Below are 24333 nucleotides of genomic sequence, written 5' to 3'. Positions count from 1 at the left end.
TGTCAGTTTACGTCTCAAAGGTCATATAAGGTATGCTAATGAAGAGGGACGTCATATGAGGGATATAAGGCTGTAGAAGGGTGCTGCCCAGCAAACCTCACAAAGGTTACCTGTGGAAGCAACAGGGTGTGATACCCATTCTCCATTTCTCTGTTCCTGGGGATACCATAGACGCCGCACTGGAAAACATGCTGTTTTGGCACTCACAACCTGAACCCTATCATCAGCATTCAACTGCAAGTTATATTCGGTAAGTGGAATTCTCCAGTTTTGTGATAACTTACCACATGCCTTATTGGGGGTCTTGCTATCTACAAACAGATGTTTAATGAGGCGAACTCTCTAATCAGACTCAAATTCTGTGAATAACATTGATCACTGGTTTTGATAAAGACATGAGAATGTTTATTGTCCTATTAACTAACAGCAAGGAATTGCTTTATTAAAGGGATATTCCAGTCCAAAAGCTATTTGTCAGATTGTTTTATAACTTATGCTGGGCTGAATCCACCTCCCATGGAATGTGTTATGCCTAAATTAACAGGATACAATTACAGGATACACACAATTTATGGCATAGGACATCTCAACATTTCGTGAGTTTAGAATTATAAGGTTCTATCTCCGTTTAGGGTAGTTCAGAGATATTGAGTTAAGTTTTTACATTCCATTATGTTTTGTGAGATGGAACCTTAGTATTTTATTAATTACTAACAAAAAAATGTAAACACAGGCATTAATAAACACCTAATGGATCAGATTATGTAAAAAAAAACTAAATTTGGACAAAAATGGAGATAGAACCTTATAATTCTAACGTCACGATTTACTAAAAACATCTGACAAACTTTGATTACGGAGTTGACTATCCCTTTAACTCCTGCTTATTTCAGTCATTTACCTGGGATACTGTTATGTCTTGCTGTGTCAATTGTCCACTGTTCCTGTCTGTCTAGAATTGTCTAGAATTGTCTAGAACTGTCTAGAATTGTCCACTGTTCCTGTCTGTCTAGCTTTGATATAGGCTGTCGTTTTTTGCAATGTTATGTATTGAGGCCTAATATATAGGTTTGAGAATAGTTTTTTTCTTTTTTTACCTTTGCACCTTCACAAGTCATGGTTAAACTGATAAGATAAAATCTGGTTAATCATAGAGAAACCACCCATTTATTTGTGCTCCCTGATAAGTCTTCTAATGATCAACTGTCCTCTCCCCCCCCAGAGATGCGTTGGCACCTTTCCTGAAACATGAGGTGGATCGGCACGCATCGGAAAATGGCGCCAAATTGTGCCCTTTCCAATATGTTCTCTGTGCAGCCACCTCGCCTGCTGTCAAACAGCAGGAGGAGACGCTCACCTATCTAAACCAAGGTAGCTATCTTTCCTAATTTAGTACTGATTTATGGGTTGTTGAATGGAATTTAGCCCATAGAATTGAATATAGGAACAATAGGCATAGCGTATACTGTATATCATTATATAAAATTACATGTCATCAAGATTCATCCTTGTTGTAAACAAAGCAACCAATAAGCATCCTCATACACCTACAGGCTTACCTTCAGATACAGGCAAACAGTCTTCTCTCTTCTTACACTCATGCCAATATAAGAAATTGCAGGATTGAATAACACACATATTGTGTAAGTCTTGTTCTACTTCAAATACACCAGGAATGTCAAAATGCTAGATGTTCAGCATTAGTTGTCATTGAAAGATGAAACCCTCTTTCATGGGTGTAAATTTTTACTTTCATCATCTCTTGTCTTGAACTGCATTTTCTTGAACTGCATATTCCATCCTTATTCTCATCTTCTTGTACATTTTCTTGTCTAATTTCATCTTTAACCATTGGATATGACATGCCATTGTTAAGCAGCCACAGAATTCCAGTTTTATCTGTTAGGCCTAGTCACTGGCTTTGTTAGTTGCACTGTCAGTGATGACTTAATTGAGTATTCCTTGCTTCAGAGTATAATGCATTGATGGCAGACTAGACTAATAGTAGCCAGGGTAGTGGTTACACATCTTAGCAAGAGTTGAACACTACTGGTACATCAGCAAGGCAGGAACAGTTGAGACCAGTTAGTTAGTGTTGACCTGTTGACAGATAACAACATTACTAAATGTTTACCTTTTCTTTTTTACTCAGACCATTGCACAGATGGTTCCTGAGTCAAATTGTATCCAGTTTGACAGTGTAATAATAACTCTTAGATACAATAAAGTAAAAACAAGTAAAAGTAGAGATTTTCTAGATTGATGGCTCAAGGCTTTCAGGATGGTTAGATGCAACATATTAGGGGGTGCTCCTAGGCCTCTCTAGGGACTGACCTTGACATTTGGCTTTTAAAAAAGCAGTATTTGATTGACTCAATTTCTATCCCCACTGCCCCTCTTTTCTGATTGATTGATTTCACATTTTTCAATTTTAATCAGGTTTGTTTTAATGTCTTAAAATGTAGGTCAGTCCTACGAAATCCGTATGCTTAACAGAAAACTAGTGGAGTATACAGATATAAGCAGCAAATGTGTAAAGGTAGGTTAAAGGTATTGTGTATGTATGTTTTTGACTTTCATGTGACCTCTTCCTCTTCTTTATTTGTTTATATGTATCCGTTTCCTGGTTTGTCAACACACAGGTGAATCCTCAACCCTCCTCTCCACTTCGGGGGTTGGGTTCCATCATTGCAGACTTGGTACTATCACCCAACTTCTCTTCTTAAACACCACACACTCAACTCAGTTCAGCTTACACTTTATTATACTTTACATCACATCACACACCTTCACGTCGTCTTTCTGAATTGATCTTTTTTCATAACTTCATCTTACGTACAATTCTGCTTTTGTCTATACTACTGGGACTTATTCATAACGTTTTGACATCTTTGGATGTTGTTGAAATGTATATTGCTTGTTTATTTTTTCAATTGTGAAAATGCATGTCCAAGTAGGGAAAAGATTTGATGTATGTACAGTACATCAATCATAACCCCTTGTTCTTATCCCCAGTCAGATGCGTTTTGTTCAAAATATTTGTAAAGTAAAGCATTGTTTTATTTTGTTTCATTATTTGAAAAAACAACAAGTGGTATATTTAAGATGCCATAGGTTTATGAATAAACCCCATTAGTACAACTGAAGTTGACACTGCTGATATTTTGTTTTCACCAAGCAGGTTTTTAATATGTTTGACCAATGTTAAAGTGATTTCAATGATGTATCAGCTGGGAGTCTCTATCAACAGAGGAATTCAATCAATTGACTTGGAGGCCTTCATTGCTTCTTTTTCCATTTCCATATCCATGAAGGTCAATTTGGAAAATAATGAGTCATTTGATTGAATCCAACCTTGTCTCGTTACAGCCACTTGAACATTCTTTGTCGTCAGGCTGTTAGGGCCGTCATATATCGGTCATGTTTAGTGAAGCAGTCTGACGACACAAGAATGGACCAGGTGGCATCTCTACAAACAAGTGACGTGACATGTCTGTGGCCTTGGAGTCTGGGCAGTCACGCATGAGTTTCCCTGTAATAGAGTGAATGGAACATGTTTTTACAGGTTGTTAATTTTACGATTTGTTTTATGTTCTAGTAGGGTAAAAGGTTGTTATTAACTTAATCCTAATGCATGTTGAGGGTGGGGGCGGAGAGGGGGGGAGCATTAATTTATGTCCTTTTTAGTTTGTGTGGGAATAGAAAAGTATCCACAGTCATCTATCTTGTCAATCCATCCAGTGCTTTATAGATTAAACTCTTGTGCCTGCAAATGGTTACACTTCAAACAACGACCACCAATGAGTGTTTAGATACCACATGAGTAAAATATAGATATTTGATAGGCTGCATCTGTCCACAGAAAATTATTTTGGTTATGAAAGTAGCTATTATTGAGTTGCCCAAATGATATTGCTATCAACATCTTCCTGTGACTCTATACCATGGGAATATGTGGCTGTTCTTTTAAGTGTGACTTGTGCGAGCTGGAAGGTGATGTGTGAATGTCATCTCCTGAACATTGCCTGATGAAATCATCTGTGTATTGCTCTGAGGGACTGTGGGTAGCTTTTTGCACTTTGCCGAAACCATATGACTTTGGCGACCTGCGAGCTGCCCAAGCATAGTCACTGTTCTCCACACTGATGCCTGTCCCTGCTTGTTTACAGAGCATTGTGCGTGTGGTGTTTCACGATCGTCGCCTGCAGTATTCTGAACATCAGCAGCTGGAGGGATGGAGGTGGAACAGGCCTGGGGACAGGATCCTGGATATTGGTGAGTCAGTCCCCTGCAGCCTTGCCTGTTCACAGCAACCCATTTCACAGCACTTGCCTCCCTATTGATGTTAGGGATGTTGGTGTCAGAACCCAACCACATACTGTATGTTTGATGATGGTGTTATGACATTTGAGAATATCTAAGTTGCCTTCAAAAACAGGACTTATACTCGCATTTACTGGAAATGTCATATGAAGTAAATCCGCCTGGATGGTCATTTCTCTTCCTGATCGGGTGTGATTGGCTGGGATTGGTTGTGTTCAGATATTCCCCTCTCTGTGGGGATACTTGAGCCTCGTGCTCACAGCATGCAGCTCAACACCATCGAGTTCCTCTGGGATCCTGTCAAGAATGCCTCTGTCTTCATCCAGGTAGCTACGGTCAACCAGCTTTCTGACTCCCTTGCATTGAGGATTCAAATCATTATGGGTACAATGTTCCACTAATTGTGTGCATTTGTATTGACATTTTGTAGGTAAACTGCATTAGCACAGAGTTCACCCCCAGGAAGCATGGTGGGGAGAAGGGGGTTCCGTTTAGAATCCAGATCGACACCTTCACCCAGAATGAGAACGGAGACTACCTCGAGCCTGTGAACTCCTCCAGCTGCCAGGTCAAGGTCTTCAAGGTAAACAGGACTTCAGATATGGTCATTGGGGTGTACAGTACTCTGTGTGTACTATGTGTTCTTTTGGGCATTCAAATGCACATTGTTAATTTTATACGGTGTGCTGTCTGCTAGCTACGGTGAAATGTGTCTATTTGAAGAGATCATGTTTTTGATCTTATATGTATTCTTTGATTTCCTGAAGCCGAAAGGAGCTGATCGCAAATTGAAGACAGATAGGGAAAAGATTGATAAGAAATCCCTTCAAGACAAGGAGAAATATCAACCCTCCCATGAAACCACCATGCTTACAGAGGTAAGAGACCCTTCCAGAACCTCTGGCCACTAAACACATTCATCTCCCACTGTTACTGTCACTTGACAAGTTGATCTGTCACAACATGTTAATATGTTGCTTTAGTCATCTCATATTTGTTGTTTTACTCCAAAGTGACATGTACAGTATTTCTAACTAGTGATGCGTAAGTCTGTCAATGATTGGGACTGTCCTGGATAGAGATTGTCCCAATCAGAGACTGCTTGTGCGTCAGTGCAGTGTCTCCTGGGGTCAGCTCGCTTTTCCTGAAAAGAAGTGCCTGCTTTTTTCTAATCTAGATTTGTGTTTGTTGACATTGTTTCTGCGGCATAATGGTACCCTAGTCGAACAGTAACCATGAATGCCTGGCTAGGACACAGGTTTAAAAACTGGCAGTGCTATGAGAAACTGGGCTATTGATTAGAGGGGAATGTCTGATGAATCAAGCTTTTAGGGTACAGAGGAATGCCCTCTTCTTGTGTGCATGTGTATGAATAGTTCTCTACTCCCTTGAATATGTCCTTTATGTAGGGCAGAGTATATGCACTTGAATGTCTGTTTTTCCTCTCTTGTTTGCAGTGCTCTCCCTGGCCTGATTCCCCAACTCTCAATAGCACAAATAGCACTCCATCCCCAGTCTATCACAGCTCCCCCACCTCCTGCAGCTTCACTGATGGGTAAGCCTCCACAACGGCTAAATGGCCTAATAGGTGTACATACACAAACTGTTTAATAAATTAGATGCTGTAACTGATTGAGAGCCAGTGGAGATTAAAAGACACTGGAGTGATATGACCATGTGGCAAGATATAATCTTATCTATGTACCGGTATATATAATGTCTATGTACTCACAACCATTTTAGTGAGAAGAACTTTTTCACAACGTTTTGGTTCGTAACAACTTCTATAGAAAGCCAGCAAATCTGCTGTGGAATGATCTGTTTTGACTCTTATCAGGGCTCATTACTCAATGACCCAACTCTTGTTCTCTTCCCTGTTGTGTGCTTTTGTAGCAACAACTCTCCAAACCAGCAGGTGGAGCTGCTCCTATCCGGCTGCTCTGATGTAAGTAAGGGTCAAGTGCAGTCTTAATTGTTAATGCCATTGCTCTCTTATCTTTTTAGGCGATTGTTTGAAGACAAGTGGTCGGTGCTATATTCATTTCAAGGGCTCTTCTTCTTTTTGGAGTGTAGGACCTTCTGCCATTGTCGTCCCCTCAGGATACGCTTCAGTGGCTTCATCGTCACAGGTTCTCACCTTTCAGTAGGCTCTTCTCCAGTTTCACAGGTACTGTATCATCTGCATGTTCCTCACTAAGTTTTAACACTATACCTCTTGTTTGCTGCCCCTAAACACTGCTGCCACCGCATGTGAAAATGTTGAGGCCTGTCACTTAAAAACTGTAAACAGATGTTTTATGTGAAGCATAATGATTTATGATCAAGGCTTGTTTCCAGTGAGGAAAAGGAAAGTGAGTGTTAAACAATGATCAAAAGGTGAAACAATTCACAGAATGGCACCTATGCCTAAAAGCTTTATTTGTGAATGTTTGTGGGCTGTAACGCCAAAGGCGTTTGCAGAGAATAACCCAGACATTTTCTCTCTCTCTCTATGTGTTTGTTCTTCCAAAACCCCATTAGGTCAGTTTGTAAGTGACGGTGGAAATTACGCTTATGTGAATATTGTAGGTGCTGACCTGTTAAAGATGAGCCGTGAGGACTTTATCCAAATCTGCGGGCCAGCCGACGGGATCCGCCTGTTCAACACTATGAAAGGAAGGTGAGATGCTGTAAGCCACAGGAGGAATATGCTGCAGAAGCACACTAATATAATATCTATGTATGACACAGACTGTTTCGCTGCTTCATACTTTACTGAAGTGAGCAGCTATGTCTATTAACAGGAAATGTCATACTACATTATGTCGTAGTGATGAAGTTTGGTAGTACTATACAGTAGCATTCATGATGGGTTTGTCATTGTTACTTCCCATGTGTAGGTGTGTACAGCCACGTCTCACCATTTATGTGTGTCAGCAACACACTAGGAACCAGCCGCAGACCAAGCCAGGGGGTGGAGATGGTAGGTTCCAAGTTATTATTATGCAAGTGCTACTCATCTCCCACGGAAACTATAACTTGATTGATTGATTGATTGATTGAGAATGTTTATTTTGGTCCCTTATACAATTCACAATACATATATTAAAAAATAAATAACTGACAATGAATTGAAATGTCCAGCTTAGTACACCTTAAGCTTGAGTTGAACCCTAGTCTAACCCTCAGATAATCCCCTCTCGTCCTCTCTCCATAGTGTACCACGCTCTGTACTTGGAGGATCTTACGCTGGTGGACCTCTCGGAGAAGATAGCTCTCCTGTACAGTGTAACTCCCCAGCAGATCATCCATATCTACAGACAGAGCTCCACTGGGATCCACATACTGGTGTCTGATGAGGTGAGAAAGTCAGATGTGGACTTCAGAGGAGTAGATAGATAAATGTAAACTACATGTGACTTGTTCTACACGGAAAAACTGTTGACTCTATTCCATGATGAACACTACATAGCCTGTAGTGAAACTTAAACAAAACATTGAAATTCCCTATGATTGTAACATGTTATGGACTAAAACAACAAACAGCAGTGGTGGCAGGGCCTCCCTCACAGTCAGACGGTAGTGAGTTTCCATCAGAGAGTGAAGTTGGCAGGTTATCGGGAGCCCTACAGAGATCCTGGACCTTTTGGTTGTTTGTCCCCCTGGGGGGCTGGGGCTCATCCAGGCCTGGGTACACTAATGGCCCAGTGTAAAAGGCAATGGCATGGATAATGGCTAATTTACATCATTAATGACTCTTGTAGGGGAAACAGAGGAATGTACAAACTGACGACAGAACCAGCTCTCTCAGGCTCAGCTGTTGTCACTGGCTGTTTCCACTAGCTGCTACCATGGTTGTCATTGTGATTGCTGGTTACTGATTGACAGACGTATTTGGGGCCCCTTTAAGCACTGGGGCAATACTGGGCCCCTAAATACATAATACTGGTCCATAACAAGTATGATATAACTCAACATTATACTAACAGCGTGAGTGGGATGTATTACCACAGGTTATTAATAGTGAGTGGGATGTATTACCACATGTTATTAATCACTTTTTCTCAAAAAATGTCAGATGGTGCAGAACTTCACTGAGGAGGCGAGCTTCGTTATCAGCACTCTAAAAGGTAAGCTAACAAGTTAGCCTCTGTTCTTAACATATGTCTCTGAAGAATAGGTACAGTGCCATCCACAATTATTGGCACACCTGGTAAAGATGAGTAAAAAGGGTTATAAAAAATGTACCTTTTGGTAAATTAGCTTAATGTCACACTTAAATTTGTTTTGAAACAGCCAACATTTAATAATAATAAAAAAATCTGTCTAGAAATAATTCTTTCTAACAAAACCATGCATATGCATGTGCATTCCTTACATGTGTGCATATTTTCTTGTATGTGTACATGTTTTCACATAATATTTCAAAATGTTTACACTTTTCACTTATTAAGACCACTTCTCTTATTGTCTGTTCTCTGTCTTAACATGCAGATGAAAGTAATGATGGCTACCACGTTGTTTTGAAATGACTGGAGGAGAGCCCTGGAGTGGAGAGTTCCAGATCACTGTCTAAACGTCTGGAACCTACAGGGCTTGTTAAGGAGCATTGAAACTTTGTAGTATTCGTGTAACTGTATAGATTGTTCATAGCTCACCCTATACTGTATGTCATTTATATTCAAAGAATGCAAAGACCTACACATTGAAAATGCCCTTGAGCCAGCTTTCAGTTTACTCTTTGATTTTCTTTTGGTTTGTTTTTGTTTTTGTATTTTGTATTAACTTATTGATTGATCTTTGATAAGATGTGTAATTAGTAACAACAAATATATATTATTAATTATATTATATTACTCCTGCAAATATATTGTGTTACTCAATACCTTGAAGATCATTTTAAAATCACTCTTGACAGTGTATGAAATGTATCATAAGATATCTATTATTTTAATATCTCATGCAGCATACCAATGCTACTGTATTAGTCTCAGTGTTAGTATTTAGGGGGCGAATAAGCTTGCAGCGGGTGCTTGATACTGTAAAACAATCTTTTTTTTTTTCATATATTTTTTTTTCTTCAGATTTTATCCCTTTTTCACCCAATTTGGTATCCAATTGACTGGCTTCTCGAGCCCAGCACCGTTATTCCGGCACCACGGGGGCGCTGTTGCGCGACGGATCCTTGTCCGGAAATAGTCCTATACCGCCCTCTGGAGCGGCCGCTCAATATGCCGCTCCCTGTGTGCCTCGGCCATATCCGGGTCTGGTGAGACCGGGATTCAATCCCAGTCCCCGGTGGGCAGCTTGCACTAGTGGCTAGTGCTTAGACCGCTACGCCACCGCGGGGCTACCTGTAAAACAATCTTGATAAAGTATCAGCTCTACTGGTATAAAGACAGTATAACGTCTCAGCACTACTGGTAACAGCACTCTAGCTTTGCTTTGTTACAATCACTAACGGTCAGTTATTTTTGTCACATATTAGACAGCAAAATATCTTGCAGGATATTAGTAGATAGTTTTTCAAGATGCACCTACTGTATTCTGAGCGGCACATTCATGTATTCTCATGTACAGTAAACTTTGAACTAATGAAGATAATTTGTCAATTTCATTGTATAGGCAACTGTACAACGACAATAAAGTATATTCTATTCTATAATCCAGAAGAATGTTGCAAACCCCCGACCAACAGATAAGGCAAATGAACAAAAAAATGTATGGGTAATGTAAAATGGCACGGCCTTAGTTCTATTATTTATCTTTGATTTCATGTAGCATATTGTCTAGCATATCAATTAAAATAAAATGATTTAATTGTTAAACCTAAAGAAATTGAAGTATTTTCCTGATTTTGGTGTTTTGTCTGCTTTATAGAAAGTATTACTGCCTTGCGACCTTGATTTGAATGAAGGACCATCACATTTTGACTTGACTGCGATGATGTAATTTCACTCAAAATAAAACATTTTGCACTGCTCTGAACCAGTCTTCAGATTTTTGTATACAACATATGAAGAAGATACATTTAATGCATTCAAAATATGGTGACGTGAAGAATTTCCAGAGGTCAAGGGACAGTTGTATAACACAGGCATTGTGCAATAGCAGGTCTGGCCTAAGTGCATTGTAAGCAATCAGACAGATGTTGACTATGTTCCATCAGCATTGACATGTCCTCTGTGGCAATACGGTCAGTCTGGTCACAGAGGGCACATTTTTTAGCAAGGCAACATGGGTTCAAGGCTACACTTGCACCTGGGGATCAGGGTAACAATCATAGCCCAGCTAGATTGTTGGTGACCACCCTTTCTTAAAGGGGACTTTAGCACCCCACAGTGGCTAAGCCTATATGGGGCGCTAAAGTGTCTAAGCCTCCCAACGGGCACAGTGACTGGAGTAAAGGTGGAAGCCCAGAAAGTTCCTCCCCAGTATCAGTGATACTCTGGCACTCAGCACAACTCGCCCCTCTAAAACAGTCAATGCCAGTTAATGTCTCCTGAGTAAGCTCCTCAACAAAGCACAATGAACCCAGAGATTGAGTCCTAGTAGATAGGCAGGGAGTGTGATGTAAACATGCAGTTAGATGTTAATAGCGAAGTTCCTTTTTAGAGCTAGCTATGAGAAGCTGTTACACTAACTAGGTAGTAGCGGGGATTACTCACCGAATCCATTGCATTGCAATATTTTGGCTTGACTAGCGAGTGAGTGTGTCATTGATTTTCAACAACGTTGACATTTCTTAAAAATGTTCTGAATAAAAGTAAAAAATCGGAACATTTGGTCAGTTTCCGACTTGTTCCCGCTTTCCCCAGTTGCCGTCGCAACCGAAACCCCACCGTCCCCAGCAGCCACATATCTCAAACACAAACCACCCCAAAAAAATGTTTGATTTCTATAAAACTCAAATTTATTTGCCTCCTTATGACATCTGCATATGGCATATATGATTCCCATTTAAATAAAAACGGTATAATTATTATACGCAAATAAAATTCAACAACCAGTACAACGAAAACAATATTGGACCCATCCGACAGACACACGTTGATCACATCTCAGACACATCCCGTTCCATGTACCGTGCTCTTGATAGGGAACAGCGTGTCGCTTGAGAAACATACATTTAAAAAAAAAGAAAACATTGAAGAGGGGCGGAGTTATGGTGAGGTCAAGGGTCATTCAAAGGTGGAGCCTTGGCTGGAGGGGTCGTCCTGCTGGAGCCTTGAGCTTCTGGTAGTATTTCTGTACGGGGATAGAGGGATGGAGGGAGGAAGAACAGGATGGGAGGGAGGGATAGACAGATGGAAGGATAGAGAGAAATAGAGGGGGAAACAAAAGTATGGATATTAGTTTGCTGCTGAACCAAAGGTGTTATATGAAGATGTTTACAAGACATCAATACACTGCATGGGGGGGGCCCTGCATGGGGGGCCGCAATGAGTCAAGTGTTACAGTGAAATCCTCTGGTGAGCAGACCATGGTAGTGTCTCAGTCTCCTACTGTGGTTCTATCATGTTTATAATGTTTCATAAGAGGGTGCTTAGACTACAGCAGTGGTCCTATCATGTTTATTGTAAGAGGTCGGTGAACCGTGTAGGAACTCGGGGTGAACCGCCCAATCCTCCGCTCTTAGTTCAGTGAGAAGATTCGAACGCACAATCCCAGTCTGAGCTTCAGTTGTCATATGCTTAAGGCCTCCTGACTTAATTTGAGGTACTTTGTCAGGTTATTTCGGCCTTACACTGGTATCAATCGTGTGTGTGAGTTTAGTAGGCCTGGAGTACTAATCCCACTCTTCACCTGAAATGTATGGTTCCTCTTGGGTTTTGTTAAAACTTTTACTATTCCATTAATGGGGTCAGGCTAGATAATCTCTAGTCTGAGTATCTCGGAGAAGGGAACCGTCCACCTATTCCCCGGGGTGCCCTAGGGTCTAAGGTCCTGCCCTACTGAAGGGTCAAGCCAAAAGCCTAAAGCCTGGTACACACCTAAAGATTTTCTCAATCTTAACAGATTTTTTTATCTGAGAGAGACCCCACACATGAAGATAAAAAATCATGGATTGAACAGATCGTATTGTGTGTGTGGTGTGCTCCGATATTCCCAATACAGCACACCACATACATAAAGATCTGTCCTACGACAATCTAGAGTCTCATCCCCCAAGCCAGAAATCTCACGTGATCAGGGTAGTAGTACCCTGACTGACCCGTACGAGGCAGCCATGTGCGACAGGGAAAATAAAGCGCCGAAGAACGAAAAGAAGACAGTCAGTCAGCTCGCTTCTTGATTGGCTACATTCCATTCCACGTCACAATCGGACTGGGGACTGAAAACACAGTTTTGACCACAGACAAGAAGACTTTTGATCGTAAATATTGAACACGTTTAATATTTACGATCGTCGGCCCGACCATTTTCCTAGCAGATTGTCGGGAGAAATTGACTCTTAACACACCTCACACCACAGGATAATCGTGTAGGATAATCTTTAGAGCCATCCGATAATCGAGCGTTGCTGTCCTTGGTCGGAAGGGGGGAAATCAGGCCAAAATCTGCCAGATTATCTTTATGTGTGTACCAGGCTTAAACTCTTCTAGATTCAACACCAATGGTATTGTACACTTACTATGGGCTTACCCATTGGGGTACTTCCATCTAACCAATGTTAGATGGAAGGCAAAGGACTGGAGAGGCAATCGATGAGGAGTAATGAAACTCTTTTTACTGGTTTTCTTTAGCACACAATGACAGAGAAAACACAAGACAATGTAGACTACAGCAGTGGTCCTATCATTTTTATAAGGCTGTATAAACGCTTCATAAGAGGGTGTTTCCCCTAATCTAAATATATGACGATGAGCAATTATGTGTTCATGGCTCAGACAGCGGGGGTTAGACCAGTGTGTACAAGACCATAAATATGTTTTGAGATTAGTAATTCTGACTGTTGAGACTGAAGGAAAACCTCCATGCAAAACAGCTTATTTGCAAAAAATAAAAGTGTTTTTTGCGAGTAAACACGTGTTGCATGGTGTCTTTCGTCAGTTGCATGTTTTCTACTCTTCCCGCACCCGTGGTCACAATGCCAGGTGTGCAGATACGCGTGTATTAGACTGTCAACCTGTTCTTGAGATGAGAGTCATCCTGGTAATTTCTCGGACCATTAATATGTTTTGAGATGAGTATTTACCTTCATATTCTGGTAGTGTCTCAGTCTACTACTGTGGTTCAATCATGTTTATAAAGCTTTATAATGCTTCATAAGAGGGTGCTTACCTCCATATTCTGGTAGTGCCTCAGACTGCTGCAGTGGTTCTTCTTGGCAGTCTCCTCGCTGCCGTAGAACAGAGAACACAGCTTACAGAAGAAACCAGTCTCCACAAAGTCCACCCCTAGGTGATGGAGAGAGAGAGGGAGGGAGGGAGGGAGGGGAGAGAGAGAGAGAGATAGAGAGTCAGCTAAACTCAGACAGACAGACACAGTAAGCTAAACCTGACTCCCACAGAGAGGACAGACAGACAACGAGTGGCACCACTGTGGAGTAGCTTTACTTTATTAGGACCACTATACTAATACTGGGTAGGGCCTAAAGGTGTTCTATTGGATTCAGCCTGGCCTTGTTACGGAGTCGGCGACAGATGCCGCTTCTAAGACTAACCACAAGACCCGCCTTTTTAAGAGCAACTCCCCCTCCCCCATGTGGGGGTTGATTGTGTAAACCTCTACAGTATGTATATGCTTTTATGTACAGTATACGTTTTGTCAATGTGTTGTTGGTTTTTTATATGTGTTGTGTGTTGAGACTTCGGTGAAAATGCACTTTAAATAATAAGTATACACAATGGGGAAAATAAGTATTGAACATGTTGATGTGTTCAACACTTATTTCCCCCACTGTACATGTAGCTCTGCTACACATTCTTGGCGTGTGTGTATATATCTCACCAATGGGACTGTCTGGACTAAAGGGGGGTAGTTTGAAGTCTGTGACCGTGGGAGACCGAGACCTCTTCGCCTCGGGAACGTCCTCCTCTCTCCTGTTTTTACTGTCACCTGACAGTGAGGGAGGGAGGTAGAGAGAGAGAGAGAAAGAGAGGGGGGGGGAGAGAGAGAGAGGGGTTTAATTTAGAATCATTACTCAAACAGCAATAGAGTGCAGTGTCCTCACACAGACATGACTGTTCCTTTGCTGCTCCCGTTGCCAACACAACCAAACACAAACACAACCTCTGCTGATGTGTGTGTGTGTGTGTGTGTGTGTGTGTGTGTGTTGCCCTAGCTCCTAGATCTGTTCCCTTCTTCTGCAGAACCCTCCTCTAGGTGAGCTAGCACTCCAGCAGCCATTCTCCCCCCTCTCACCTTTGAGTGCAGCTCTCTTGTCGGCCTTGTCATCACAGCCGACTGTTCTCTCCTGCTCCAGGCTCTGGGTCTCAGGGGGGTCCTGGAGACGCTCCTGCTCGGAGGAGAGGGCCTCGACGCTGGGTCGCTCCGCAGCCACGGCACAAGTAAGGCGGTGGTTGTGGGTGTTTTTTATGGTGACATGGAAAAACAACCCCTCTTGGTTGTGGCAATCAACAGATCTACAAAATATGGAACGGAAACATGAGCATGTAACCTCGATTAAACTGTATGTAATGTATATTAATCTCAAAATGATTGTTCCGTTACAGAACAAACCTGGACTTTCGGTTTCGAGAGCAAATGCTTTTTTTAAGCACAAGGTAGAGCCCAGCTGGACAGTGTGTGTTTTTCTTTGTCTGACTTGTGTGCCATGTGTTGTGTTGGCATCTTAAGTCCACCTTTGAACATAGAAATTCTTAATTAAAGGTCTTACCACTTTAACAATTATAAAAACAAGAAAAATTACTTGAATGATCTTACTCTGTAGCTGTTGCGCCGTGCAGAATCCTGAGTAGCAGGATACGTTTTGGCCACTCTCGTGGTCATCTGTGATGACCGTTGGAAGTCCTCCAGCCATGTCTCTACCTCCTCCCTGGTGCTGAGTTGGAGCTTAAAAGAGGCCGTGAAACCTCCCCGCTCCAGTGGAGTATATGAGCAGATATTATGGCAGTACCCCTCAGGGACAAGTTGCTGTTTAAACACATTAAATGTAAGGTTAGTAAATCAACCATCACAAACCAACAAAGACAAATATGTAGGTACATAACTGTAAAAGTGCATTTTGCATAATAGGTCCCCTTTAAAATTTGAGTGGGGCATGTAGCACCCTATAATGTAATAATTTCCTGATAATGTAATAACACCTGATAATGTAATAAAATGTCCACTTAACTCCATCGAAAATGTAATACAACCCAATAATGTAATAATTGACCAATAATGTAATAAAATAACCTGACTGATATTGTAATAACATTTTTACTGATAATGTAATACTTGACAGATAATGTAATACTATGTTCATTTTCAATCCAGAGTTCTACATTTAGTTTTTTTTAAATCTAAGACTGTTGTATACACTGGATTTAAGAATCTAGAATCTACACTAGTCTGAATACTTTCCGCACCCAGGGCTGTTACGATTCGTCGACGTCGTCGACGTAATCGACTACGTCAATACGTCGACTTGCGTAATGTGCGTCGTAAACTAATATTTTTTTTATTATAAAAAAAAAAAAAAAAAGCCAAAAAATAACAAAACAAAAATAAGCAAAAAAAATGGCCTATCACAGCAGTACGTCTGCAATGAACGAGCACCTCAAGCGAAAGCATCCTGGAGCTCTTTGTGAAGACAGCCGCAAGATAGCACCACCGTAAGTCACCGTTGTATTTCTGTTCACTTTTCCGGCCGTGTATGAGTGAAAAATGAATAGCTACTAGCTAATGTTACACAAGCAATGTAGCTCACCACAGTTTGTATGTCTTGTCTTCTGGTGTTAGTAACGTTAGCTATGTAGCTGGCTAGCTACGGTAGCCTATTGTCATTGTGGTGCTCGCACCTACTGTACGTTATCTAGCTCGTAGCTCGCATGCTACGTTAGCATCAATTTAGCTAATCATAACATAGCAGCGAGAGTAACGTTAGCTAGCTATGTGTTGTGGTGATGGACAGACTTCTAAATGGCCATGTTGGCATTCAAGTTGGCTAAACATAGCAGTGAGGTGGAAATTAAGGGGCCTACACATGTTCTTTTTTGAAAAAAATTATCGAACAGTAAATTAAATTAGTCGTTAGAAAAATAGTCGTTTGGGACAGCCCTATTAATTCATTCATTCAACACCTACATACACACTTACATGACACCTGACACAAACATAGGCCTACATATCCCCTCATAAATTGTTATTATATCACTTTCATCATCTTCCTCTGCACATATGCAAGTCTGTCATTTAACCCAGTAGTCATTCTGTTATTTCAAATCCAGTGTAAATAAGATTCTTAGATTCTTAAATCCAGTGTATACAACAGTCTTAGATTCTTAAAAAACAAAATGTGCCCACATGCTGGCTCACTGAAATGGCTGGAACAGACATACACCCACTAAATAAACCGTCTGGACCATAGTTCATTTGATCAGTTCCAGTATTTGGACTGTAAAATGGCTGTTGATATGGGTAGAGGCTAGATCCGATCAACACAACGGACACCTAACCTTAACCATTCGATACCTGTGTGCCTAAACTTAACCGTCCAAACTAAGCCTAACCTCAAGATGCTCCGGTATCCCCAAGTCATCCTGCTTTCCACAAATATGACACCACTTAATGTTCATGGCTGCCTCGATCTTTTCCCTCTCTCGCTCGTCTTTTCCATCGCTCACTTCTCCTTCAGTAGTCTACCTTAATTGATACAAAATGTAAAATGTTAGACATGTTAGAAGGGTGGGGAACAATGAGCCTGTTACACTTAGAATGTGTTTTTGAGATTAGATTGCAAGTGGACAGCGAGAAACATTGCTGTTTAAACTGTCCACTTGTGTCCAGATGTCATTGACAGTTCAGCCAAGTTCCTCAGCAAGCATCCAGCGTAGATAATAATATATATATATATAGATAGAAAGGATAACGTACACACGACTGCTCGCATCGGTTAACATTCCGGAAAGAGGAAGATTTATTTGGCGCTCTAACATTTATAGACATGAACATAGCTTGAGTATGCAAATGAGATCAACAGTCAACAACGTGAACGTGACATGTTTCTTTATGACTTCTAACACTGTAGCTGATCGGCTTGAATATAATCTAAGAGAGTTCAAGTTTAAACAACTCCTAAAGTTCTGAAATGTTCCTGAAATGTACTGCTCCTTTGATACTGTATTTCCCCTGTGTGGTTGCTTATGCAGTAATATGGTTTGTGGGTATAGCTGGTTAATATCAGAATAAAACGTGCAGACTGCAGAATGAGTGTTTCTGGTTTATTTTATGAAGCTGTGTATTTTTACACTGTGTTGCCCAGTCAATAAACATGTTTCCTTATGACTTCTAACTTCTCTGGGCGTGCATTTCAACCCGTTCACACGCCGCATGCTAGCGTTTACGTTAGCCGTTTACGTTAGCCGCGTAGCAGCAGGGTAAAAGCGAGGTAAAGGGGGACGCAAGACAGTCTCGGGCAGCGTTCGTAAATTCGCTCTGCGCAATAAATGGACCAAGTAATTTGATTGGACAAGAGGCATTCCATGACTGCTGATCAGATTTCCAGAGCGAATTTACGAACGCAGCCTAGGGCAAACCACTCGCCGACTCGTTTTTTTCATAACACGAAACTTGAAGTTATAAAGGACCCACTCGATATAATAAACAACAGTTTAACGATCACTAAATACTTATAATGATCATCTAATTATGTGTAGTTATGTGTTTCTAGCATGTCGATGTTCTATCAGGTAAATTCGCTAGAACTAACCTCCATACCCTGGTTCAGAAGAAGAAATCAGTCCTTCGTCATTTACATCGTCGTCATCGATTAAACTTTTAGGTGGATTGGTTACCCTAGCCTAGATGGTCTTTGTGACATTTCACAATCACAAACATATATGTACAGAAACTCACTAAAGTATAAAACACAGCTAAAATACCGCTTCTCTTCAAATCACTCCATGACACTTTGAGGTCAGTGCATTTGTTTTTTTGGTGAACTACCATAATAACCCTAAATGGCTAGATAGTGCAACTTCTGTGCTTTCAGAAACTGTTGGATTTTTTTCGATTGCACATATAGTTCAAGAATTACGATAGTTTGAACGAACCCTGTAAAATCCTGTTGAGAAGTTATCGCAACATAGAAATAAGTTCTATGTTATTTGATTTTATTACTTGTTATGTTTCTACTTCCATCTTAAGACCTTTTTAAGACGTTTTATTTCAACTGCAGCAGAGTTTTGCAGACAGGAAGATGTTAGCTTGGGCATCATGTGACTTGGATGAGATGAGATGTAGACCCCCCCAACATGTTTTTTTTGCAGATCTGCATGATTCATGTAGGTCACGTATTTTGACAAGTTTGCACCACTGTATTCGAATGTGGCTGAATATTATTAATTTTTTTACACAAATTCAGATTAGATAGATAGATAGATAGATAGATAGATAGATAGATAGAAAGAAAGAAAGAAAGAAAGAAAGAAAGAAAACAACAACAACCTAGAAATTATGACACTCAATTCTAACCCTTGTCCTGCAGGCAGAAATCTCCTCTCTCAAAAAGAAACATTCTACAAAATGTTAAATGCATGCACACGCGCCACGTTTAGTTTGAAACATTGTATCATTCAAAGTGCCCGTTTATCATCATAACTCTGATTAACTGACAGTTTATTTTCACCTGACGGCTTCACCTGAAACAGCCACAACCATGGCAGAACATAATATGGAGAAACTGTAAGTATATATATAATATAGATATAGAATATATCCTATTTGAATATTATCCTGTATAGATATAGAATATTATATCCCAGTGGAGTAAACTAACCCTAACTAAACTAAACTAAACTAAACTAAACTAAACTAAACTAAAGGAGCAGTTAGCTACATGAGCAGCTGTGGCTAGCTAGCCAAGGGTGCAAGCATAGCCTAACAATAAACAACCTGGAGTAACTTTACACATCTTTAATCTACACAGACAAGCAAACTAGCCAGCTAGTGTTATCCGGCAAGGTCCCTGTGCACAACTGAACTGGTCTCAACGATGCTAGCTATAGTAGCTACGCTTTCACCTCTCACACCGGTTCGTCAGCTTTTTGACCCACCTTCTGAAAAACAGCTGGATTAAAACATCAAATAAACGGTTGTTGTTGATATCACAGTGTTTTCCAAATGAGGATGGCGATCCAGGAGCTCTCACGTCAGTCTCCACGTGTCCTGGTTGGTGAGTGTTGTAACTGGGCGGAGGAGGCGCAGGTTGACAGACTATCACATCGTTTCTGCTTCAGTTACATTGACATCTGAAGTACGAGGCGGTCTAGATGCGGTGCAGATCTGTGAATCGGCGCAAACGCTGCGCTTCGTAGATGCGATCAAACGACTGAAATGTGTTATTTTCGGCTCCAGTTGATGACGTCGGAATCTTTTAAAAAGACAGGAGGAGAAACTGTATAATGATAATACTAATAATAATAACAATAATTGTTATAATAATAACCATTATTTGTATAGCACTTTTCCTGCAAACGTTGCAGCTCAAATGCTTTAATCATTATGTAATAATCATTTAACCATTTAGTAATTTAAAGGCAATATTAAAAAGATGGGTTTTAATGATTTAAATGGGTTTTAATGGTTTCAATGGGTTTTAATGGGTTTTAGTGGTCAGTTAACAACTGGGAATCGTGATTGCATTGATGCATACATAATACTGCTCTTCTTCTACATGGAGACATTGACAATCCCAAACAATTATTATGAAGCTCTTCTGATTCCCAAATAAACCAATACACTCGTCTTGTATGTAAACCAATGCACTAGTCTTGTATGTAAACCAATGCACTAGTATTGTATGTAAACCAATGCACTAGTCTTGTATGTAAACACTAGTCTTGTATGTAAACCAATGCACTAGTCTTGTATGTAAACCAATACCAAGTATTTGACTCGCGTGTCTTATCGTTTTAATATACTGTAGCGAACGGGAATCTTCTAGTGTAACTCGCCCCATGCGGGAGTCGACCTCGCTATGTGGGAGGTCGGGGTTCGACTCCCGCATGGGGCGAGTTACACTAGAAGATTCCCGTTCGCTACACTGGTGTCAGAAAGTTGGGATGGAATGAAGGCCATCAGAGAGGCGTGTCCACGTGAGGGACTTGACATAGTGAAGCGTGAGGGCACGCTCTCCCGAACGGTGAGGATAGTGTAACGATCCCGTATGAGGCCCCGTTAACAGCTCCTCCAAGGGAGTTAACTCTCTTGGTCTAATGGTTTGCGCGGCCGTCGGTTATATGGGAGGTCGGGGTTCGACTCCCGCATGGGGCGAGTTACACTAGAAGATTCCCGTTCGCTACACTGGTGTCTGAAGTGGGATGGAAGGAAGGCCATCGGAGAGGCGTGTCCACGTGAGGGACTTGACATAGTGAAGCGTGAGGGCACGCTCTCCCGAACGGTGAGGATAGTGTAACGATCCTGTATGAGGCCCGTTAACGGCTCCACCAAGGGAGTTAACTCTCTTGGTATAGTGGTTAGCGCGGCCGTCGGTTATGCGGGAGATCGGGGTTCGATTCCCGCATGGGGCGAGTTACACTACCAAGGACACGTTCGCTACAATACATTTCACCCGTTTTTCCTCCGCTCCTTGTTGCGTCCAGGGTTCAGCCATGCCTTTCAGTCACAACGACCTGAAGATGAAGTACCCCTCCAGTGAGGAGTACCCAGACCTCACCATGCACAATAATCACATGTCCAAGGTCCTGACTCCCGCCATCTACGAGCGGCTGAGGAGCAAACAAACGCCCAGTGGATTTACACTGGATGACGTCATTCAGACCGGGGTAGATAACCCAGGTAAAGAGTCAAGCGGCTTTCAACCACCCAGACACCTGTCCTGCCTGGTAACGGGGTTTAGCGAGGGGCGTTTAGGGCGTCTCTGGATCCGATGGGCCGGCTTCTGATCGTCACGTTTCAAGGACACACTTCTGTTCTGCACAATGACCTTGCCGATGGGTTAAAACATTACAGCAACATTTCGGCATCAAGTGTATAGTTGCAGTTTATTCAATTGGTCTGCCTCTCACTCAGTGTTAGTAGCTGGAACATAGGTCAATTATTTGGTTAGTCAGGCATGCCATAATAACATTTAACAGACAACAAGAATGTCACTAGCTGACAGTTGCCTGCTTACATTTACATTTTTGGCATTTAGCAGACGCCGGCTTATTCCAAAGCGACTTACAATCAACACTTAACCTACCTTACTAGTCTACCAAGTAAGGAGAACACTTTTAAGGAGAATGTAGATTTCAAAAATGCCATATGCATTTTTTTAAGCATAACAGGTAGCTTCCCCTTACCCTGTAGAATGTGTTTGTTGTTACTGTTCAGCAATGACCAAATGGCCAAAGTGACAATCAAGAGGCTGAGACCTACGAGGTGTTCAAGGAGCTGCTGGACCCCGTCATCGAGGAGAGACACGGAGGCTACAAACCCTCCGACAAGCACAAGACCGACCTGAACCCAGAGAACCTGAAGGTCCGGTGCTGTTCTGTTCCCTGACACACGGCTGTCAGTCTGTCTCTCTGGAGATGGGAGACCCATGGTTTATTGAAGCCCTCTACCCTCCTGCAGAGAGGCTAACCGCTGTGTGTTGTTGCAGGGCGGAGATGACCTGGACCCCAACTACGTCCTGGGCTCCCGCGTCCGGACAGGCCGGAGCGTCCGCGGGTTCTGCCTGCCCCCCCACTGCAGCCGCGGGGAGAGGAGGGGAATCGAGAAGCTCTCCATAGAGGGTACGGAGGAGAGGGGCCGTGTGGCGAGGGTTTAAATGTTACTTGGAGTGATGGGGGTAGGGTGGTACGTGGAGTGGTAGGATAGGGTGGTACATGGAGGGGTAGGATGGTACGTAGAGGGGTAGGGTAGGGTAGGGTGGTACGTCGAGGGGTAGGGTAGTACATAGTGGAGTGATAAGGTGGTACATGGAGTGGTAGGGTGGTACATAGAGGGGTAGGGTGGTATGTAGGGCGGTATAGAGGTGTAGGGTGGTACATAGAGGGGTAGGGTGGTACGTAGAGGGGTAGGGTGGTACGTAGGGCGGTATAGAGGGGTAGGGTGGTACATAGAGGGGTAGGGTGGTACGTAGAGTTGAGCACAGATGTTTAGATGAGGGTGACAGGGGCGGGGTTAGATGAGGATGACAGGGGAGGGGGTTGCGGTGGACAGAAGCTGACGCACCACTAAGCAGGCTTAGGATAAAGGTGGATGTTTCTGTCCAGCCATGACCTATAACGGAGCAGAGGACAGACAGCATTCTGCACAGCAACGGGTCAGGAGCTCTGCACGCCACCCTGTCATGATGCATTTCCACATTACTGTGTAGAGGGCCCCCTCTGGTGGCAAGCCGAATTAATGCAAGTTATTGACAGGAGAGTTGGCGAGTCGTATGGGGATGTCTTTGTTAAACAGTTTTAGGTCACTGGCTTTGTTTGGCTGTTTTGAACAGGTCATTTGTGGCTTGTAATGTAAATACTGGTGTTAATAATACTGTTGTTACATGGCAGGATTAGTGAAGGTAAGAAGAGGGACACCACACATGTAATCCTCCAGATGAACGGAGACTCAAACGGAGCTGATATAATAATATAATAACATACACCATTCAGCTGACATGTTTATCCAAAGACACTTACATTGCAGTGAGTGCATACATACATTTTAGTATATACAGTCCCAGCGGGAATCGAACCCACAACCTAAGCGCTGTTAGCGCCATGCTCTACCGCCCGAGCCCCAGAGGAGCTAACATGTCCGTTCCTCTCCAGCCCTGGCCGCCCTGTCAGGTGACCTGAAGGGGAAGTACTACGCCCTGAAGAACATGACGGACGAGAAGGAGCAGCTGCTGATCGACGACCACTTCCTGTTCGACAAGCCCGTGGGCCGGGACTGGCCCGACGGCCGGGTCATCTGGTGAGGCGCCTCGGGGGTCAAACGACCATAGTCTTTACAATGGGAAGCTGCTACTTACACACAACGACCACTAGTGGTCCTGAAATTTGATCAAGTGCAAAGATATACAAATAATTTTACTCTCACGGTCAAAAGACCCCACCCACGGCTGTTCTGGTGTTAATAAGGCTTATTTATACATACATTACATTTGGTGCTTCAGAAGCCTTACTTCCTGAGCTCAGAGGAAGGTTGTTTAAGGCTCTCCTCTGTCTCAGGCACAAGAGGCGCAAGACGTTCCTGGTGTGGGTGAACGAGGAGGACCACCTGAGGGTCATCTCCATGCAGAAGGGAGGCAACATGAGGGAGGTGTTCACACGCTTCTGCACCAGCCTCACCAAGGTGAGACCCAGGGGGCGTCTGGTTGGGCGAGCTAGACCTGCCAATCATCTCCACCGTAACTTACCATCGTCACACGTTCAGAACGTGGTGTTTTTATAAAAATGTTGCTAGTTATCGACTCTGTGGTAACGTCGATGTCGACCTTAACTAAATTCTGCCCCCACCCCCCGAATCTCCTTCTCCGCAGATCGAGTCTCTGTTCAAAGACAACGGCCACGCCTTCATGTGGAACGAGCACCTGGGCACGGGGCTGCGCGGAACAGGTAAAGGAGATGATGATGATGATGTCGTCATGTAATGCTGACAATACATTTGCCAGAAGGAATACTGTATCGGTTCTGAAACCCCTGTGTTGATGGCTGGTGACTAACGGTCTGGCCTCTCCTCAGTGGCGTGGACACCGCGGCTGTGGGAGGAACCTTCGACATCTCCAACGCCGACCGGCTGGGCTTCTCTGTGGTGGCGCTGATGCAGATGGTGGTGGACGGCGTGAAGCTGCTGGTGGAGATGAAGAAGAAGCTGGAGAAGGGCGGGTCAATCGATGACCTGATGCCCGCCCAGAAGTAA

The 24333-nt window shown here is 42.5% G+C and overlaps 3 protein-coding genes across 6 annotated transcripts; 2 read left to right on the top strand and 1 right to left on the bottom strand.

Annotated features, from left to right (window-relative positions):
• Positions 1-104: 104 nt before the first annotated feature.
• Positions 105-10290, top strand: tfcp2l1 (transcription factor CP2-like 1). 3 transcript variants are annotated; one of them, XM_080537132.1, is made up of 15 exons: positions 105-250; positions 1223-1371; positions 2466-2539; positions 4170-4275; positions 4543-4649; positions 4754-4906; positions 5091-5201; positions 5781-5878; positions 6217-6268; positions 6397-6490; positions 6892-6982; positions 7203-7285; positions 7520-7662; positions 8381-8432; positions 8797-10290. In XM_080537132.1, exons 1-15 carry the CDS (start codon positions 189-191, stop codon positions 8832-8834), a joined length of 1413 nt encoding a protein of 470 aa, XP_080393258.1. In that variant the 5' UTR covers positions 105-188; the 3' UTR covers positions 8835-10290. The 3 variants fall into 3 exon arrangements, 2 of the variants coding, with proteins under 2 accessions (XP_080393258.1, XP_080393257.1); XM_080537131.1 differs by having other exon boundaries at positions 6844-6982; XR_013937591.1 differs by lacking the exons at positions 8381-8432; positions 8797-10290 and having other exon boundaries at positions 6844-6992; positions 7520-7577.
• A 937-nt stretch (positions 10291-11227) lies between these two features.
• Positions 11228-19628, bottom strand: LOC308162099 (uncharacterized protein). 2 transcript variants are annotated; one of them, XM_080536199.1, is made up of 8 exons: positions 19527-19604; positions 16983-17115; positions 15193-15402; positions 14989-15110; positions 14671-14891; positions 14257-14364; positions 13588-13703; positions 11228-11550 (listed from the first exon to the last, which is right to left on the bottom strand). In XM_080536199.1, the coding sequence occupies exons 2-8, from the start codon at positions 17046-17048 to the stop codon at positions 11488-11490; spliced, it is 906 nt and encodes a 301-aa protein (XP_080392325.1). In that variant the 5' UTR covers positions 17049-17115; positions 19527-19604; the 3' UTR covers positions 11228-11487. The 2 variants fall into 2 exon arrangements, with proteins under 2 accessions (XP_080392325.1, XP_080392326.1); XM_080536200.1 differs by lacking the exon at positions 16983-17115 and having other exon boundaries at positions 19527-19628.
• Positions 19629-21083: 1455 nt separating this feature from the next.
• LOC308161470 (creatine kinase B-type-like) lies at positions 21084-24333 on the top strand (the record flags this gene model as incomplete). The annotated part of the gene is made up of 7 exons (XM_080535493.1): positions 21084-21339; positions 21839-21954; positions 22079-22211; positions 23241-23385; positions 23643-23766; positions 23954-24060; positions 24156-24333. The coding sequence occupies 7 exons, from the start codon at positions 21084-21086 to the stop codon at positions 24331-24333; spliced, it is 1059 nt and encodes a 352-aa protein (XP_080391619.1).

The sequence above is a fragment of the Nansenia antarctica genome (assembly GCF_963989245.1).
Source record: "Nansenia antarctica genome assembly, chromosome: 7".
NCBI lineage: Eukaryota > Metazoa > Chordata > Actinopteri > Argentiniformes > Microstomatidae > Nansenia > Nansenia antarctica.
Note: the sequence above shows the minus strand (reverse complement) of the source record. Positions and strands in the feature narration are given on the sequence as shown.